This window comes from Leptosomus discolor, chromosome 2 (assembly GCF_034619465.1).
Source record: "Leptosomus discolor isolate bLepDis1 chromosome 2, bLepDis1.hap2, whole genome shotgun sequence".
In the NCBI taxonomy this organism is placed as follows: Eukaryota; Metazoa; Chordata; class Aves; order Leptosomiformes; family Leptosomidae; genus Leptosomus; species Leptosomus discolor.
In genome coordinates, this window is record NC_141392.1 from 16,619,678 (window position 1) to 16,641,387 (window position 21,710).

Genomic DNA, 21,710 nt, shown 5'->3' on the forward strand with positions numbered 1-21,710 from the left:
AGACCCTGCATGTTGCAAAAACCTGCCTTGGCCATGACTGATTTTCAATCGAAATGAGATGGTATAAATAAAGTGTATCTTTTCTCTTTCTTTCCTTCTTTCCTTCTTCACAGTTACATTTTTTCTCATTTATGGTTAGTATAGAACTCAGATCTAGAAGCACATGAAAATCTACAACTGAGTTAAAAAATGGTTTAAATGGAAAACTTGATTCTTCTTGGCCTGATTACACGAGTACGAATCAGAAATGATTCCATGGAAATCAATGTGGCTATAGTAATGTAATCTCAATATAACCAGGTGAATGTACTAGCCCACAGGACACAAGATTGTCATTAAAAATGTCATTAAAAAAAAAAAAGGAAAAATATTTTTTACTTTAAAAATATACTTATTGCACAAAGCTTCTCTTTATCAAAGGACAATGCAACCAGCATGCATTCAGCGTAAAGTGAAATTTTATGTTTTCCAAAACTAATGATGAGAAGACTTGATTTTCTACATCAGTGTGTATTTTACCCAAAGCTGTGTTATTAAATTCAGTAATTCAGATTTTTTCCTTGCAGTACATTATTGCAATTTGGCCTCATTTTTATCACTTTGTAACCAGAGGCAGAATTCAGCCATCTATATTGCTTAACCTTCTTGTCAGTAATCACATGGGATTCCTCTAGCACAAAAGTGCCTAACGTAAATATTAATATAGCATGTTTCAGTGGATGTAACAGTATCACTTAAATTTAAATCTAAAGCACACCTGAATTCCAAAATTTAACTGCGTGTGTTGAAACCCTCAAAAGCACGCTGGGGATAACGAAGAACCGCTTCACTGACACAACAAGGTGGGACTAAGTCCTTCCCAGTCGCCACCTGAAGCTCCTAGGTACCTTCTCAAGACGACTGCAGATATGAGAAACAAAACCTCTGCTGGTGACAAGCCAGCATCGTTTACCCGTGACACTTGCCGTGGAGCCCCGGTGGTACTGCAGTAGGCAGGCCTGATCTTTACAGAGAGAAACTTCATCTCTCCATGAAACCTGCCCACACATGTGTACCAATATTGTGCAGCAGGGAGGAGCCGACTAAAGTTTACTGCAGGTAACTGTGGAACATGAATGCCTCCACGGTGCCAAGTTCAATGTCTATTTGTTCCTTAAAGCACCCAAACCCCCACCTTTCATTTAATCACTGCTTCAGCTCCACATTCAGGGTTATCCCCAAATGGTATTGCAAACAGCCTCAGCACATTTGTTAGGCAGAAGTAGCTAAGCCTGTCTAAATTGTATCTCCCTATAATTCAACAAGAGCAGGGACACACACAATTATTCACAACTCTGACTTACTGCAGCAGATGAATGTCCTCGGTTACCTCTGCAGGCATTGCCGCAGGGGTGCAGGTGATCATGAAGCTGTCTGAGCTGATGGATAGGAAGTTTTGCCAGTTTTCCACTGCCACAGATCCTCAGCTTTCATCCCGGCAGCAAATGTTATTCAGTGCTAAAGCCAGTCAAAACGGTGAGCTGAATCTGGGCTATTATTTCTAGTAGCAAACTTAACACAACTGTGAAATGCACATTGCAATTAATTTTATTTTTAGGGATTGTTTTCATAACAATAACCAAACATAGAAGCAACATTTCAGTTGCAGAAATGCAGGATGAGTTACTTGTCCTTGGTCTTCAACTAGAACAAAAATCAATGGTAGTCCAAAACACACTGTTACTTTCATTCAGTAACTTTCCGTAACTTCAGTGTCATCTTGTGTTATTTCACCACAAAATCTAATTCCTATGCATAGCTCTGTGGCTTGCTCTTAAAAATTAAAATTAAAAATCTTCCCCCTCCCCATCATTTCATGGCTAAAGAACCAATAGCGTATACAAACCTCTGTATTTTTTCAGACATATCTGTTTGATCTAAGAGAACACCCTCTTCATATATACATATATGTGTGTGTGTGTGTGTGCGCGTGTGTGTGCGCCATGCAAGAGACTCAGTCACAGTGAAACCCAGTGACATTGCTTGTTGGCTCATTTTGGAGATGTCAGTCATCCAGTAAATCTGCCATGTTTTCTTAAAATTCTGTCAAGAAAGTGTTTTCCTACCAAAAAGATTTTTTCCTGACAGAGAAGAGAGAAGACATTGTGGAATTTGCACAGACTCACTAGCTGTGAAAAAGATCTGAACATTTGCTAAGTACGATGAAGAAATCACTCCTGTAGAAACAAGGATTGTTGCGGAACATGCTCAGGTTCAAGTCCTTAGTGATTGGTTTTGGATTTCCACTTCAGCAGACTCAGCCATATTAGCTGCTAAGACTTCCAGCTCCCATTTGTTTTGGTGGGAATTGAGAATTTTTAATCTGGCAAAGTTCCATTCCCTGCAAGCTGTGATAAGCAGATATAAACATAAAGAAATTGCCATACGATTCCAATGTCTAGCTTTTGTCTACAGTACCAGTTTGCTTCCAGAGGAGTCTTGACAAGATTATAAAAATCACAAGTAGAAAAAAACATAAAACAATTTTTAAATAATTTTCTATTTGAGAAACTTTGCATGAGCATTACTTGCCTTACCAGTAGAAAGCCTTTTCTGTTAATAGTTACAGTACAGGCTTTTTTTCAAGCTGTGTTGCCAATGGCAAATGGTTTGAATTTTAATGTGGCTTCGAGTTCAACCTTTTTCCTTTTTTTCCCCTTTCTCTGCTCATTAATTTCCATTTATATTCCTAAGGATCTACCAGGTGTTACACTACTTTTCACAGGAACTGATGTGATTTTAAGCTTTAAATGGATTCTCTTTATGGTCAGTTGAGTAACATTTCCAAGTTTCTGCAGTCTGAAAGAGAGGAGTAAGAAGGTCCTTAGTCAGGCTGACCAAACCTCGCGATATCCGGCTCCAACAGGGAATACAAGCACCGTAAGGAAGAGTCCTGGGAAGCTTATGCTTGGAAGAGTGGACAAGCTCATGTCTGCACAGCGCAGGTCTCAGGGATCTCGAGACAGGCTGATCACATCAATGTTTGGTTGTGTAGAGTGAACAAGACATTGTGTACATTATATTGGTGTAAATGTTGGAGTGCGTTTCCACCGATGACTGTACGATCAGTTGTGTTTCTCACCCTTGGCATCTCTGTTAAATATTGCTCCTGAACATCCACAGAGACATTTCTCACGGCTGTTGTGTGGACTGACTGAAATTCTCTTGGCATCTGCATCTTCCCCAAGAAGTATTTTACAAGTGAAATATTACTGCGTCACAACTCCCCATTTTCAATCGCAAGTCATCTCCACTTACATTTTATATAGTTCCCCAGGAGGGTTTGTGATCCAATGGCTGTTCTTTAAAGCATTTCTGCTGCATGTCCAGCTTTCCTTTCTTCGGCCGAGGCTGAGGAGGGAACAGAAGAATACGTGGGCTTGCTGAACCATTACCCTCTGACGACCCTTTATGCAGAGGGTGAGCAGAGAAGCAAACGGTTGCACTGAAAACTTTCCAACAGCAAGGCATGCTGTTCATTAACGTGAGCGTGCGGAGCCGACACTGTGAAGTGCCAGGCAACCGGTAACTAACCTGCTCCACCAAGCGTACGCAATGCGTTACGCAACGCTGTAAGACAAAAACGTTTTGCTGTCGTCCGCCTGCCTGTGCCTGTAACGGATCATGGCATTTCCTATCCTATTGCTATCAAGGGGCAGGAGAACAACCTGCCTCAAGGTACAATAGGAACATTACTTGAAACATTGGGCTACGGTGGCACCGGAGAGTCGTCTGAGGAGAAGGACGGGCGGTATGTTGACATGATATGAATATGACAGCCCCACACAAAAGAAGGAAGCTGCAGTACCAACGTGGGTTGGCAATGGCAGCTTTTCCTTCAAAAGGTTTCCCTGCTCCTGTGATGGGGCATGAAATACTTTTCTCATGGTACTCCATAACATCGTCGTCGGTTACCTTTTTAATTACAAAAAGGTAGAACCAGTGTTCTAAAAAATCTTCTCAAAAAAAAAAGAAAATCCAGTGCTTAGCTTTTCTGAAGTACTAACATAAAAGCACTATCAAAGTATTTTCTTCTCCTTTAAGGGAACTCGCCCACCAGAAAACAGTGTGGGAGGTTTTGGTTCCATACTGACAGCGCAAGGTGTTCTCCCTCCATACACCAGAGAGGTTTTACACCCACTCCCCGAAGTGGCTTTCACTCCACAGGAGGCAAGGACTGGGCTTCTGGTAAGGTTTTAACGAGTAATTCAAGCAAAGGCTCTCACTGCCTGTGGTAAGTAACTTTCTGCAGGCAAAGTCACCATTACTGGTCCTTTGGTCACGTATCATATCTACTAGTCTTGTCCATGTTAGGTCAAATCAGCACCGAATCTGTTTCCTGCACAGCGCCCCTTCGGCTGTATCCCACAGTGACATGGAATTCTTGTTTGGTTTTAACTTTTAATAGAACCTGTGGGGAAAAATAAATCCAATACAGGCAACGCAAGTGTTAATTTGCCCTTTTTCCAGTTAAAATTAGTTTTATTTTTGGACTAACAGACAGAGAAACAATGCCTTAGCCCTGCCCACTTATCTGGGCTGCCAAAGGGCCTGGGGTACCGTCAGCTCCAGGCTCACCAGTCACTGTAACAGCAGTCTGTCTACCCCACCAGCAGGAACAAAGTCACAGTCACAAAAGCAGGTGCCCTGCTGTGCCAGCTCCGTGACCGACACTTCTCAGACACGTTTAATGAGTACTTCAGTTCTCTGAAGTCATCACCTTCTTCAGTAAGATAATCACTTTTTCCCAACTTAGTAACGCCTGAAGTTACTACGCACCAAGGGCTCTGAGCCTGCTTTTCCTTCCCCACCACGGCACCTACGTCTGAGCGCGCTGACGTGCTTCGGTCCAGGCAGATGAGCAAAGCAGCGGACACAGACAGAGCTGACTCAAAGAACAACTGTGCTCTCAGGCTAACAGTGGATCCGTAAGCTTTGGCACAAAGAGAAGCAGAAGAGAAGGGAGAAATGGAGCTCTCCTCTTAACTGGAGAGACCTCCTTTCCTGGAAATTCCCAGACAGGTCAAGACAAACACCATACATGAGCTCCTAACGCTCAACCCACAATCACAGACACAACACCACCGCCAGCAAACCTGCATCTTTACTTCATAAGGTAAATCAGTGTCTTTTTTTTTCCAGACACCCCCATGAATCGGAAAAAAAAAAGCACTACTTAATTTTAAGCAAAAGCTTTATTTTTGTTTACAGGCTTGTTTGTATTAAAAACAATTACTTCAAAATCAAATTCACATAGAACTCAGCAGGTAAATAAACTGAAGTTATCACTGGTCAAGATCTGTTTCTGAACAACAAGGGCTCTGAAGTACGCTTTAACGACCTTAGGCTTAGGGCAGACCTCATCACCATGCTCCAGTCTTTAAAGGGTGGCTACAACGTAGAGGGAGACTCCCTTTTCACTGGGAGTCATAGGAGAAGACGAGGGGTAATGCTTAGACACAAGAGGAAAGTTTTTCACAAGAACAATCAGCCACGGGAACAACCTGCCCAGGGAAGTGCTGGATTCCCCAACCCGGGACACCGTCAGGATCCAGCAGGACAGGGTGCCGGCCCATGTTATCTACACCGCGCTGTTCCAGGAACGGTTGGACCGGACAACCCCGAAGTCCCTTCCAACCTGGTATTCTGTGACTCTGAACCTTGCATGGAAACAGACAAAACTGGGAGGGCAGTAGCATCTCCTTGTGTGCAGGCTAAGGAGTGAAACTTTGTCCCCTGCAGCACAGTTTAAAACATCAGCCGCAAACTGGTGCGGTGACATGATTGCTCTATTGCCACAAACCCAGTTTAACTTGCTGCTTCACAGGAGCAAAGGCTCTTCTGCATAGTTATGGGCAATGCTATTTTCTCCCAGGAATCAAAGTACTTGTCTTAAAACATTTCCCTTACAACACCAACATACGGGTTTTCAGAGAAGACCGTCACAATCAAGCTACATTATATACACTTCAAATGTACAATTATCTTTAAAAAATGCCTGTGTACAAAATAGAGGGTTCTTTTATTAAAAAAATGACCTTGTGCTAGATTTCAATTACATCATTTTAAAAGAACTGAGAATAACTGATGAATAATAGCAACATCCTGATTTATTACGAACCTTCCTGCAAACAACTGTAGAGGTACCTGCACTGTATTTAAGATTTAATAAGCTTTTTGGGACAATTTGTGCTATAAACCTCATGTATGAACTATGTGATAAGTTCTCTGTTGTGATGACAGAATAAAAGCTAGTTAATTAATGCAAGATTATTTCAGCAAAATAGAAAATTGTTCTACTTGTGAAGTAAATACTGCAAGGGCATCCGATTTACAGCCAGTTAGACAAAGAACACAACTAGTGACTAGAACACATACATTAGTTAAAAAGTCAAATATATACAAAAATATATTAGAAAGTGGTAGAGTTTAACCACAGGCTCATGTAAAAAATGTTGTTTTAAATAGCAATAGCAAAAAAATAGCTATTTTCTCTATCTGCAACAGTACAAAAGGCAAAACCTACATATGAGGTAGCAATGCCAAATCAACATAAAAACAACTTTGGATTGAGGAGCATTTCCTGTATTTCCATAGCATACCTGTCAATACAAATATTTAAATGAACACTTCAATTGTTTCAAGAATTAATACATTAATTTACAAAAACCTTTCTTTATTCAATGAACATTTTTTTAAAAATTACTGGAACTGGATTGAGTTACTGATTTCTCCCTGTTCTAAAAAGGCTATCGCATTTTCAAATCCAAACACTGTACAGCAAAAACGCAGAGACTTTATTTTACACACCTGGTAAGCGCTATGGTACATTAAGACATAATTTACAATGATCAGAACAAGCCAACTGTGGTCATTTCATCCCTTCCTGGCAAACGTGCACACACTGCACCTTTTGCTACCCACCCCGTGTTCAACAATAGATGCGAGATTAGGGTTCACTACTCGCTTCCACAGCCGAAACAAGCGCTTGTACCATCTGCCTTCAGGAGTCCGAGCCAGCAGCGTGGTTCTTCTCGGGGGTCAGGGGCGCTGCTGGGCGGCAGCTCAGTCCCCCTGGGTCAGTGCTGAAACTGCCTCAAGAATGTGGGGATGAGAAGGGAGGGGGCAGTCATGCCCCTTCGCTTCTCCTCCCGGTCTCATTCCTTCGGCTGTCCCGCAGGTGCAGGGCAGAAGGGGCCACCTGAGCCTCCCTGATCGAAAAGTCCCATTACTGAAAAGCCAGGAGGGGGGCAAGCACCCAGCTGAGCTGTGCCCGCTCCGGGGCCGGGGCCAAGGGTAGTGCTGCCAGCGGCACGGGCCCCTCGTGTGGGTCACACCCTCTGCTGCCAGCTCCACTGACCAAGGCGACCCTGCTGCTCCTCCGGCTCAGGCCACTAAGTCAGAGATCTGAAGTGAGATGGTACAAGCAACACTAAAAAATTAACTGGATGGAATTTCTGTATTTATTGTATTAAGAAAATAATATACTTTACATCACAGTGCTTAATTAAATGCAATGAAACAAATGTAAACTCAGGATTCTACACAAAATTTAACTCGAAAAATTAGGGCTCCAAGACTTTTTAAAATTCACAATTTTTTGAAAATTGAAGTCACAGACAGTCAGTTCATATAACTCACATATTTAAGGTTACTTGTAAATACCTGTTGATGCACTCCACTGTTTGGTCACTTTTTTTTTCCCCCCCAAAAGCCTAAATAACAATAGACCAAGTGCAAAGGTAAGAGGTATATTTTTATTTGCAAAGAAACTAACCTTAGAAGTAATTTGCAAATCAGGCATGTGGAGTGGTCTAGTAGATGTACGGAAATATGCGGTATGGTACGCGCTGACAATACCTCTCCCACGCCAAGCCATATTTTTGCTTACAATGATGTTCATCACGAGCTTCTCGATGAACAAGCAGGCAGATGAAGTAGATCACGTAGAAATACGGTAAGATGTGATTAAAACCTGTGGAATAAGTGAGAAAGTCACTTTAAATAGAGGAAAAAAAAAGTCAGAAATCTTAGCTATTAACAACGTGTCTCCAAAGAGACTGGATTTTTGATAAAATCCACTTTAGTTTCAAGAACTTACCACAGGGTAGGGACCATGCTAGAGCCATGATTATGTCACCAAGATAATTAGGGTGACGAACAAAACCCCACCAACCCGTGACAAGGAGCCCTTTTCCAGTTGCAGTGGGTATAAATTTCAGATCTGTGAATAGAGTATTGTAGTCAATAACACAACTGAAATGCGTGGTTACACAGTACAAAGAGACATTGTACAGAAATTGAACAAATAAAAAGATGCACTTACAGGCCAATTTGGGATCTGCTGGATTCCGTCGGAAACTATTTTTCTGCGAATTTGCACTACGGAATATGTAATACCCAATACCTGAAAATAAATATTATTTATTGTGCGTTTTCAGTATTTTCCAGTTTTCCTTCCTTCAACTAAAGCAGTCACATGCTCTCTGCCACTCTTACTACATCGAAGTCTTTTCCTCAGAGATGTAACTGATATTTTCTGGTTCTCAGAGCTCCAACAAGCTAGAAATGCTATTGGAAACCTGCATTCCATATGCTTTTACACATTACTAATTTTTAAGATCTTGGAGAAGCTTTATTTTCACATCTACTTTTACATTTCTATCCAACTTCTAGCTTATTAATGTAACATTACGTTTGAAATTCATATGAGGTGACATGCTGCAGTTTTTAAGATTATAGCTCCACCAGCAGCCCAGTATTTTGCTACAGTGCCTGCTCCAAAGTTGACCAACTATTTACAAGCTCACATTATTAAAAGAACCAGACAAGGCAGCTTAAACTTGCTTCTGCAAGGCTGTACTGAAAAAAGATGACCACAACACAGACACCTTTTTTTCATTTTCAGTTAATATTTTTTCTTAATCTTTATTTGGACTTTCTCAAGATTGCACATACTAAGTTGTATGCCTTCATAGTCTTTCCAAGTGTTTAAACTCTTCGTCACGTCTACAAAAAACCTTTTTCTTTTAGGTTCACTACTTCAATGCAATCAAAGAGACAAACTGCAAGGCCATATTGGTGCAAATTTAAGGTCCCCTAAAGACGAAAGGTCCTTTCCCAAAGCATTCAGCTAGAAAAAAAGAGATGTTTTCCATTGACACGAGTTTGTAACTATGGGCATCAGGGAAGCAAATGCCAAGTGTTAAACAAACCACCCTCTTTTCCCCTAGGTTCAGTAAAGCACAGCCAACAACCACTGACGACTTCTTTAAGACTCGCTCATAGTCATCACTCAGACTGACTACAAAAGGCACCTGCTACACTTCATTCAAAATATTTTAAGTCACTTCAACTCCAGACAGCACCCATGTAAGGATGCCTCTCAACAGAACAACTGGGTGTCCAGTGTCTCATTTACCCTTCATTTATTAAAACAAGAATTTATTATATTCTTTGTATTAAACAGCAGCCAGATGCATGCTTCCACCAGCTGTAGTAACACAGAAAATACGATCACTGTATTTCAGCTAAAGCTTCACCTCACAACTCAAAGAAACAAAACCAGTACTACATTGTTACTACCCATACCAGTAACACTTACTACAACTTACAGTTCAGAACAGTAATTGCAGCAGCAGCAGGCCAAGAAATGGCAGTAGGATGAACAACTAAATAGAAGGCCTGCAGACTGTAGACAAACGGAACCCACACCAAATCTCCGAAGGCTAGCATGAATCCAAATCCATCGTGGGTAATATCCATGGTTGTCAAAATAGCTTCCTAGGAGCAAGGAGGAAGGAATTTAGAGTTTACAAAGCTTCGTTCATTTAACATTGCAATTAGAAACAGCATCAGTTTAACATGACTGTCCTTTACCTCATTCCAAAGAGCATCTACCACGTACAGAAGCTGAAAGCTGTTCACAAGTATCATTGACAGAGATGGTGTACTTTGATTGTGTATCTTCATCTCAGCCAAGAGCATTGCCAAGTTTATAACCACCTAGTTGAGAAAAATATTTTATTACAACTTTTCCTGGTAAAAGAAAGTGGTCTTTTCTATTACACTAGAGGACATTTTGATACAGATGTTTTTGACCAATGTTTAAATTGAAAAAAAATAACCACCTGTTTCACAAGCCACAGTTTGCCACTAACTACATTTCTGAAACTGTGTAACCTCAAGATATGAATGCTTTAAGAGGGGTTTTCATTTTCCACAAAGCAAAGAAGCTGGAATGTAGTAAAGTAGATAAAAATGGTTATTAAAAATCTGGCAACATTAAACTGTTCACAAGTACTTTTTTCCTGTTTATAAACACATATCGTATCCTTAATACCATATATATATAAAAATACAAAAATCCTTTTGTGTAATATTTAAGCAAATATAGTAACTAAGATTACTGACTTACCCAGCCAATTAATCCTGGACGCAACTCACAGAAGTATTTGAGGTCAAAATTGCCAATGCGAGGGTTTAATTCATGTCCAGTAAAAAAATCATAAACAAAGTACCCTGCAGACAAGACATAAGTCTTTGTTAGCAATCCTCTTCCTTTCATGTGCCACCACACTCCTCCCCATAAAGAAGTTCCTGCTTTCTACTAAAGTCCTCTCACTATAAACAAAAAAAAAGCCTTTAGATTGGCAAGAAAAATGTGAGAGTATACGCAAGATACAAAGCAAACCCCACATGGTTTATATTTTAAGAGGCCCAAGTATTTTACTAATTCAGAGGACTAAACACTTTAGAAGTTGCTGTGGGCTTATTTCTCCTTGACACTTGGTTCCTTCTTTATTTTCAGCCCTGGAGGTCACATCAGAGTTTCCATGAACATGATCTTATGGTATTAATTAATTAATTCTACTTCTCCTCCTCCTTCACCGCTCTTCTCTGGGAGTAAGAATTCCTTTAGCTGTGATGATTACCTGTCCATCAAGAGAGATGGACAAGAAGGAAAACACAATACCTTGACTACGATATACCCTGCCCAGAGTTAGCAAATAACAAGCACCTCGCAGGACAGTTATGGAATGCTACTATGCCACTTACAGAGACTAGAACTGCACTTTTCAAAGAAAAAACAATTTATGACCATTTATTATTTCCCTTCACACACATACACGCTGCACTGACAAAGGAACTAAGGATATTTGAATACTTCATTTTAATATACTAATGGTCTGTCCATAAACTCCCTTTCTTAGCCAGCCTGTGATAATTTTTAAAAGCAGTTTGTTTAATATTTAATGCTAACTGACTTCCCTATCTATCCTTTGTCCTACAAAAACATATGCACACCATTGACACTTTCCAAGAAGGCAGTCTCATGACTGAATCAAAACTTCTTTTGAAAACTCCATTCACCTAACTAGATTTAAAAGTGCACAGCAAAATAAAAGTTCAGAAATACACCATAAATTCAAGTTCAGTGCCTGACCTCCCACTGCCAAAACATCAGATTTCCATTCTCCTTCCCACTCCCAGCTGTTTCAGGGACAGGCCCACCAGCAGGGGCACTATGAAGCCAACTTGACCAGCCTCTTACACAAACGCTGAAGATGGAAAGGGAGGAACTGTCCTCTCATCTAAAGAGGACTAGACCAGCCAAAATATTTGAGTCAGCTATTCAAGATAAGACAACTAAAATTTTTAGCATTTTACAGTATCTGAGTGTGAACAAAAAAATTGCCTTCTAACTTGCCACATGAATTTTACACTGGTAGAAAGTAAAAGTCACAGTATTACAATAACCAGCCCTAAATCTAGCCTTTAATTCATAAAAATTAAACTGTAGCAAACAATTGGAAAGAAATTATCCACAATATTTATAACTCACCAGAATTTCCACCAGGTGCTAGTTCTTCCTCAGGCACTTTCAGGGACCGAATATACAGATAAATGCTCAACACCACAGAAAAAGCTGCAGCTGACACTGCAAACTGCATGAAGTGATCATACAAATAATGAAGTTCAACTTGAAAGAATACTAAAGTTCCAATAGCTGCAGCAGTCAAAACAAAAGCATAAAACCCTAAAGGACATAGAAGAAAAATATATCAGCCAAAATAAATATTCCAGTAGAATCTAACTAGTCCAGCCTTTCTACATTTTTACTTCCTCCAAGACTTGTCTATATTCCAATAATGTCTTACACATCCCACACACTTGAGATTCAAACTTTCGGGGCACAGCAATATACCCAAGACATTCCAGCTATGTCCTGAAATGTCCTGTGCACCTCATCAAAAGGACAAGAGGCAGGAACGCTGAGTACTCCTACATTTTTTACAAGAACATAGGAACCAATTTCAGATTTTAATAGAAAAACGGACACTGACACTACTACTGGATAATGACAGCAGGTCACAGCATCTAATCTGTGGGACAGTGCAGGTAACTCAAGGAAGAAAATATGGTTATCTTCATAGACTCCTCCATATAGATAGGGGAAATTGAAGTATTACAGTAACTATAAAGTCAAAACTTGACCACAAAATTTTTGTACTTTGGAAGTATAAAATCATGTAGAATGGAATGATGCCCAAATATAAGCAGGCAGTTCTACATAGCTCTCACCTAAGTACCTTCTGTGAACCCTTCTGACAGGGTCATAACAGCTGAGGTTAGAAGGGATCTCCAGAGCTCATCTAGTCCAACCCCCTGCTCAAGCAGGGCCACCTGGAGCTGGTTGCCCAGGATCACGCCCACACAGCTTTTGAGTATCTCCAAGGACAGAGACTTCACAACTTCTCTGGGCAACCTGTACCAACACTTGGTCACTCTCACAGAAAAGCATTTCCTGACATTCAGACAATCTCCTGTATTTCAGTTTGTGCCCATTGCCTCTCGGCCCTGGTCACTGGTCATCTTCCTTTCCTCAAGAAGGCTTTCAGAGTTCCTTTGAGAATTAGCCTTTGAAGCAGCAAGGTGGCTTTTTTTTTTTTTTAATTTTTTCCTTTTTAAACCATCCAAATCACATAGCTTTTTTCTTTCCTTTATCAGAACACAAAAAAAAAAAAAGCAGGACTGTACTCCTACCAAAGACAGAAGACCAAAACCCAAAAAAGTTATGAGGCAGCCCCAATATGACTCACTTCTGCAGGATGTAATTCACTCTGCTGCTATGACTTATAGTCTATGCCAACTTTAAAATTGGTGCATCTTATTTGACTATGACAAAACCCCACACAAATTTTTAATACAACATTTGGATTCTGCTACCACCAGACAGCATCCTTGCACCAACTAATTAATCAAATAGGTAGTCTGGAACACCTGCAAGGCATTAAAGTACACTTTTCTCTTTAAGCCTGAAAAAGCAGGACTGCTGAAATATGTTGAACCGTACTCTAAACCTAGATGAGAAACTTGCCATTCAAAGGAAGTGAAATCAGATCTGAGTAAGGGCTCAAAACTGTTCTTTGCCAGGCAAGAATAACAACATCTTAAATCAATTACAATACACTTCTTATTAGTCTGTAAACTAGAGATGTCCAAGATGATCTAGACACATGGGACAAGATCTCTTCAGATCACTCCTGAACATCTCCTCCAGAGCAACAGTCCTCGTTACATGAGCATTACTAACACTTCTGACAGGCAATTACACAAGGAATATGACAGGAGTCACCAGTCACAACTGGATGCAGACCAGGTACTCTGTATAGTGTAGTTGCTCTTGGGGTAGTTCTTCCAAGACAAGGCTCATCCTATTTTACGAAAGATTTACAACAGATACCTAGTTTGACCACAGAGTTTATCTTTCATCATTTGTATCTCAGGGTACGGAGCATGGCAAATCAGGTCGTGGTATCAAATTTTAGAATCAGCAACTGCAACATGCTTACCATTTATCCGGTACTGCAGTTTCCTTCCACTTGAAAGAGGCAGGCCTTCCACTACCTAGGAAGAATACAATACTGGTGTTTCAACAAAGCACTTTCTGGGGGCACTGGCAAGGGAAGGAAATCAAGCACACCTCTGCCACAAAGACACTCAATCAAGGTGATCAGCTGGACACATTCAAATCTGAACATCATGCATTGTTCTCGAAAGCATGCTTTGGATATCAAAAGAAAAAGGGTAACAGTTTCAAATAAAAACATTTTTTAAAAAAGTCTCTTCCTAACCAGCCTCAAGAAAACAGAACAGCTCCAATCATTGTAAACATGTATGGCAACAGAACAACATGACTGAATGATCTGTTACAGTGTTCTTTCAGAATCTGCCAGTACCCTCAAGTCACAAAAAGAGGGAAGCAGGGCACTTGCCTGATACGCAGCCGGCTAGAATGCTTTATAGCTTCCTCTAACTGAAAATTACATTCCAAACCACTGGATAGCAGTAAGAAACTGAGTATCAAACAGTCTGTCGATTTAAAAGACAGATACCTGAAATTCTTCTAGAATTCTATCAAGGAAATTCTATCTATACTTTGATTTCAACTCCTATATAATGCCTTCTGCCTTTTCTACTGTAAGACTGAAATGCACAGCCATTAAATTCTTAACAAACTGTGCTATTTTAAGCTTACAGAAATCTGCAGTAGCCATATTCCAGATTAATATGGAAAACTAATTAATTTGCTTTCAAATTCACCCCATTAAGAACATACGCTACCTTCTGGCCTAACGCACAAATTAATTATACATAAAGACCCAATTGCTACTGAAAAGCTTACCTTTCCAACTGGCAGTAAGTAAAACAGAGCTTGAAGGAAAAACCACAGAAGGAAAACACCAAACACCCTTGCCTCCCAAAGACTTTCAAGTGCTGGGAGAGGAGGAGGGAAGTTCAAAAGACTGGGGTCATCTTGTTTGCACATCAATAGCAAGTAGAATACAGTAGCAGGCAGGAAAAATATCATCAGGAAGGTCCCTGTAAACAGGTATCATGCCGTATTAGAAGACAAACACAGACAATAAAAGTACTTTCAATCCCACTAATAAAGCTCAATATTAACTTTAGTAACAAAGAGGTTGTCATTATCTATTCCCGAAGCAAGACAGCAGCAATCCCCCCGTCACATAATGGGACACAGAGACATTCCTCTCACTCCTGTACAGGTCATATAGCCAAACTGAAGGATCACACCCACTGCATCCCTCTAAAACTGTTCAAAAAACTGTACAAATAACACTTAACTGTCAAGTTCAAAGCAGCATACAGCTTTTCAAAATGTAAAAACTTTGCTAGTTACTTCTTAAACTTAATTTGGAAATATTTAAATCTCACTGTGCAAGGAAGGCTCAAGATCTTCGCTACATTTCACAAGACAACCAAGTGCAGTAACGGTTCTTTGACTGCCACCAATACCAGCACAGACTACATGAAGCACTGTCACATGACTCTAGATTCTGCAACTAGGGTCCAAAAATCAGAAAAACAGTTCTTGATGTGACAGTATGGTAAGTAAAAAACATAAAAGTACTAATTTTCAACTACTAAGACAACTGGCACACATACCAATTCTTCCACCAAACTCTAGCTCCTTTGTTTTTGATGATGCTTTCTCAATTGTTTTTATTGTCTCAAAAATCTTTTTCTCCGAATATATTTCCTCTTTTTTCTTTTCTTCTTTTCTTGGACGCAAGCTGTACTGTTCAAGCACACGCTTTATTTCCAGGTCTGGTTTCAACTTTTGCTAGTAAGGAATGAAGGGAATTTACTAAAAAAAAAAAATCCCAGTGACGTTACCTTATTTTACTCCAACATTTCATGCTTAGGAGCGCATTATTCACTACAACATACCAATATACAATGTGTTCTATATGGTCCTTAAATGTACGCATTTATATGAGACCGCTAAAACCACTTTCACTGGGATCACTTAGGTCATGATTACGTGTCAGCAGCAGTTCCAGTACAGATCACCCGTTCCCACCCTCCTCCCTTCCTATCTGCCAAAACTGTGCATTAGCTAACAATCGGGACAGGAGAACTGATTTGGCAAAAATAAATAAATAAATTAATAAAATCAGTTTCTATGGCCAAACTTTCACACTGTAAAAGCATGGAAATGAACACAAGTAACCAGTGAGGGTTTGACAGAAAAAACCCAAGAAAAATTAATGTTACGCAGCTCTAGTACTCTTCCCTTTTGACAACTTCATCTCCCTCCTCCCTGAACTTAAGTTAACTGAACAGTAAACTTCTTTGACCTCTAAGTTTTATGTTGCATTCTATTTCTCCTCAATTATTGTACTGCCCTTTTCTAAGTATTTCCAAGAAAGCTAAGTTAGAATGCAACATAAAACTAAGAGTAAATACAATGTTCATACCTCCAAAATTATGCAAGATGTGTCATTTTTTTCTGTACTCTCAGGTTCGCCATTGTACCTTCTGGTGTTATTCTCACTCGGTTTCTGGTTAAAAGAAAAGAAACATATACTTTTAGCTTTCTGAAAATAACAGCTGCATTAAACATAAATCTGTAACGATAGAGTACACTATCTAGATTTTTTTCAACTGCAACTGCTCCAGTTTTCTCCACAGGAAAACAAGTGTGTCAATATCCAAAGCATGGGCAGTTTCAGCTCACAAACAATGGAAGAAAATTCATTTAAGAAAAAGGTTACTAATTTTTTTTAGTTAACAGTGAAATTAAGAGAGAATACAGCTTCCATGTCATTTTTAACTCATCATCAGGAACTGCCAAGTACAAAAATGCATGTCTACGTAGTAATTCTAACAGGAAAGCAGAGGAAATTTAGTCCTATATATGACACTGCTTTGCAGGACTGAAAGTTTGGTTTTTCCATTAAATACCTTTTTAAGAAACAGATTTTCTTCAAAAATTCCTTTAATGATATTAGCTTACACAGCTCTGAGAAGACACAATTCATCTGTTTTGTTTTATTTCAACTCAAGCTTTGTTGAAAAGGACCAGGTCATTCCAGTCATACAACCAACAGATCAATCCTTCTCCTCAATTAGGAGCCAGGAGAAAAAACACCAAAGATAGTTTAACCTTTTTGTCCAAAGCAAAGCATAGCTGTTGCCTACAAACTACTTTAAATGAGCGTATGGTCCACAGGTTACGCACTGGGTCACACAGCTCAAAGTAGTTCACTGCAAAGCAAAAACCACAGCAATTTTAGGGCCAAAGGATACTTTTAGTAGTAGCAATTTACTAAACTAAACCTATGTATTTCATTTAGATTGGTCTGGTTTAGTTTAGCTGAAACCTAACTAAAACCCCTCTATTTTCAATAGATCAGCATAAGGCATTTCCAATTCAAGGGACTGTCTCAGACAAGTATCACTTGAAGCTATCTCAAGGGCACAAGAGACAGAAGAAATACTGTTTGTCTCTTAATAGAGAAACTTCACCTCAACTATGCCTCACAGAACACCAGATCCATTTTAGTGCTCAACACAACCTTCACAAAAAGGTCAAGAACAAACATGATAAATTTCAGCTAAAAACTAGGTATTTGATAAACTTACAAATTCTTATGGGATAGGTTTTATAATGAAAACAGTTCTACAATATTATCAATCAGCTGGGCCATATATATATACATATATATACACACACACACACATATATGTATTCCACACTCAAATTCTGCAGCAATTCTCCCACAGAAGCTTCACATGTTTTCCATTACTATTTTAATGAACCACATATGAAAACAGAACTCTATTTCAAATTCCAATACCTACCTGCTATGTATTGATCAATATATCTTAAAAGGTAGGCTAACTTCCTTTGCCCCATTTCACAAGTGGGAGCACACGGCTAACAATGACTTCAGTACTAAAGTATTAAAGAATTTGTGTTTGAGTCTTTTTGAGTTTGTGTTTTTTGTGTACCACCAAATTCAAATGGAACTTAACAACGTAAGTTTACATTTCAAGAATTTCCTCACAACTCTGCAAGCTAGAAAGCCTATTTTCAAAGACAAAAAAGGCGGTTCTGAGATACACTTTTGCAGCTAATTAAGTTGCTCAGGGAACAGGAACTACAGCTGCCTTTTACAATAATAAATGCAGTACGCGTAAAACTAATTTTTTGCAAATAGCAAAAAATTGGATTTTAAAAAAAATCCAAATCCACGCACAAAGAACAAACAAAAAAAATCTAATACCAGTAGAGCTAAGTTGGTTTCCTGAATGTTTTTCTTTTTGTCATCTTTATGTTCTCTGCTTTGGGAAGAAGAACGACGTCTGCCTTTTGCTGGCCGACCAGGAGATCTAGATCGTGATCTGCTAGTACTTCTTCTGGAGGGAGAACTTGAAGAGGACTGGCTCTTCCTGGGCTTGAACGATGACTGTGACTAAAAGAAGGTGGGGAAGAAAGCAAAATCTAACCTTAGACGTTCCAAAGAACAATTTTAGAAACCTGGGGGTTTTGTGATGAGGACTCTGGCATATAGTTCCACAGAACTGTCTTTTATTTCCTCTACTGATGCTGTACAAAGGCTGTTAAGAAAGAACAGCTACAGCATACCCATTACCCTGTCTCAAGTCCAGCTGCTGACAATTCCTGTCACAGCTACAGAAATCATGCTATGCAAGCTATCAATGGGAGCACCAAGCTCTTAAGCCTACTACCCTCTTAAGCCTTTGCATAAGTAAATGAATTGATAGCCATCTCTTAAGCCTCAGGAGACAGCTATCACTTCAACTACTTAGCTTTGTAATACATTTGGCCTATCAAGATGCAATGATCTGTTTAAGGCAACACAGCTCAACTCAACATTAAAAAAAAACCAAGTCAGCTAAATCATTAAATTAGATACGATAACTCATCTCATAAACAGTTTCCCACAAAAGTATTCAGTTTTATTTCTCTGTGAAGTCTACAGTACTAATTTTCCCAAATAAAATTTCCACAACACACCTTTTATAAGGCACAAATGCTTTATGATAAAGAAAGGTATTTTCTCAGCTTGAGTTTGCTAACCTGCAAGTATGAAGCAAACGAGTTATAGAGTCTCAAAGCGGTAAAACATTTTGTCCCAAAGAAAAGGCCTGTTACAGGGCATGCACACTGCCACCAAAAAGTGAAACTCCAGTTCACAGAAAGATACACAAGTTAGCTTCTGCAGGTTTCACAACAGGCCTTAAAAATCAACTACAGCAAACAATCAAATAGCTTTTCTTCTCTATGTTTATTTACAGTAATCCTTTAACTACATGCTTGCATTTGGTTTCAAATGTTCTTATTTAGAAGTGGGAAAAAAGTCCAATTAGCATCAACCCCCTGATTACTAGCTTTGTAAGCTACAAAAAAACGACTTTCATCAACAATCATGCTATAGAGTTCCTGAACAACCAGACGACTTTTCCCCAAATCTATCACTGGTTTTTCAATGCTAAAAAAACCCAATCATGCTTCTTTAAAAACAGGGTAAGCATTCTGAACTTCTACCTGAGGTGTCACATAGGAAAGAGCTATTACTTAGCACCAATTCCTTGAAGACAGTTAATGAAAACTTGCAAGGCAACTATTCAATTGTAAGCTGTATTTTTATCTACACCACAAAAATCAATATAATCTTCCATTAGAAAACTGATAATCATACAAATGTGTACTCACCCTTATATCACTTTCTTTCAACGCAAGTTCGGTCCCATCTTTGTACTTAACAGTATAAAGATGAGAAACATCATCGTAACTGGTCACTTGCACTTCATAGTATAGGACACTTCCGGGCCAGCGGCCCATTACCACCTCGCCATCAGCAAACCTCCGGCTTGGCATTTTCCAAAAAGAATCCCTAGGAAAGAAATAAATCAATACACAGGACAGCTAAACATTAGGCTTAATTCTTCCCTACTCTCTTCCCGTATCATTTAGGCTGGAACAAGGGAACTTTAAAGTAAACAACTCTTCACCATAACAGTCAAAAAGCTGCCTGATAAGACAGAAAAGCAATGATCTATTTTCCCAATTAACAGTAGACAGAATTGGCTTAAAATAGAGTTGGGTGTTACAGAAAAAAAAGTTCAAATGTATTAATTGTACATCTAGATCAGTATTCAACTATGACATAGAATCTTCATCAGAGACCATCAAAACCAGGCAAAGCATATTTTTGACCAAAATTACATCACAAGTTTATCTTATCTAGAGCAGAAAAAAGTAAATCAGATGGTATCTAAGGGTCCTCTAACCCTCTTTTCCTGTGGTTCTACAAAAATACAGAAGTGATAATTTCTAAACGTTAAAATAAAGTGTCCCAAATCTATTCAAAACACACAGCCACATCACATACTTTCTCCAATTTATTATGCAAAACACTGAAAAGTCAGGAACACCAGAATTTAGGCTCCTGTTTGGGTTGAATGTTTTCTCATTTCCACCTATTTAGCACAAGGCATGTAATGCCTTCTGCAGAGTCCTGTAGGAAAACAAAGTACAGCATCAGAGCAATCACATAATATCTTGAAAAACTAAATTCTATCCCCGTCTTTTTACTTGAACTTCCATGACTCAGGTCTCAACATATAAAATGAGGGCATCTTAAAAGTCTAAGGTAAAATACCTAGTAACGTATGTACTATCACCATTTGTATGATGAACATAGGAACTTAGAAAAGTGCGGGGAAAAAAACAAACCAACCAGCAAATGTTTTTGTTTCAAAGCATGCTAACTTGTCTGCTATAAATAAGATCTGATGACACACAAAATGAAGTGAAAACATGTATTTAACTAGACACTCATTCATTACACATTAACTAACCTGCAGCGAAAAGATTCTTTGGCAAAAATAATACTGTTACTAAACAATCACAGACCCTCATAGCGCATTGGGGGTTGGGGCTAAGTGAGGCTTTTCAGTCAACTTCCATTCTGGCATTTCCTGAAGCTGCTGCTGTTGCTAGATCTTCTACCTGTGTAGCTCTCCAAGTCAAAGAAGTAACCAAAAACTCTGCAAAACTCCCTCATGTGGATTTTACTGCTAACATTCTTAATTGCTTCAGGCCAGACATCTGGCCATCTCCTTTCCTGTACAAAATCTGAAGCAGTGAAAAGAGTAGGGTTTATCATTTGGTTTCACTGATACTTGCCAGTTACCCTAGTCAGTTTAACCCCCTTGAATTGATAGCCTTGTTTCTTACGACTTCGTGAAATACAATTTCCATATTTTCATTTCAAAGTCTTCTCCATTTTCTCCTTAGCCCCCTTTAATTCCTTGGGGTTCTTCCGCCTCTGTTGCCCTTGTTCACCAAACTAGTTCCAGTTCCTCTTTTTCTCTGGGCTCAAGATCTGATCTCAGTCCCCTTCTGTCTCCTTGTCCAATTTTCCCACCCAAAAGACAGTTCTTTAGGAGATCCACATCTACTACTGCTCTTTCCCCAGACTCTCGCACAGTTACAGCTTCTTCCTCCTCTTCCATAAATAGTCCTCCACCAAGGCCAGTCATAGCTTTCACCAAATGTCATAACCTGACCTACAACTTTATTTCCTCTTTGCTGTTGTACTTCCTACACTCCAGCCACAGTTTCTTCTCTTAACCTGGAACACCTCAGGCATCATCTGTAAACTCAGAGACTGACCAGGACAAAGCTGCCAGATCCTAGTACAAAGTTGTGAAAATCAGAATCCTTGGGAGTTTAGGTCCTTTTTGGAAGAGAGAAAGAATTTTTCACAAAGTTGATGCTAAGGACATGTAAACTGATTTTTATGATTTGCAACAACTTCAAAATT

At 39.3% G+C, this 21,710-nt stretch overlaps 1 protein-coding gene across 2 annotated transcripts; it reads right to left on the reverse strand.

Annotated features, from left to right (window-relative positions):
- Positions 1–7,774: 7,774 nt before the first annotated feature.
- LBR (lamin B receptor) lies at positions 7,775–20,303 on the reverse strand. Of its 2 annotated transcripts, XM_009955486.2 has the most exons (14): positions 20,274–20,303; positions 19,595–19,775; positions 18,141–18,329; positions 16,329–16,412; positions 15,514–15,691; positions 14,729–14,925; positions 13,896–13,950; positions 11,885–12,079; positions 10,457–10,560; positions 9,919–10,044; positions 9,654–9,822; positions 8,366–8,446; positions 8,141–8,263; positions 7,775–8,014 (listed from the first exon to the last, which is right to left on the reverse strand). In XM_009955486.2, the coding sequence occupies exons 2-14, from the start codon at positions 19,757–19,759 to the stop codon at positions 7,854–7,856; spliced, it is 1,827 nt and encodes a 608-aa protein (XP_009953788.1). In that variant the 5' UTR covers positions 19,760–19,775; positions 20,274–20,303; the 3' UTR covers positions 7,775–7,853. The 2 variants fall into 2 exon arrangements, with proteins under 2 accessions (XP_009953788.1, XP_086318025.1); XM_086461899.1 differs by lacking the exon at positions 11,885–12,079.
- Positions 20,304–21,710: the final 1,407 nt, after the last annotated feature.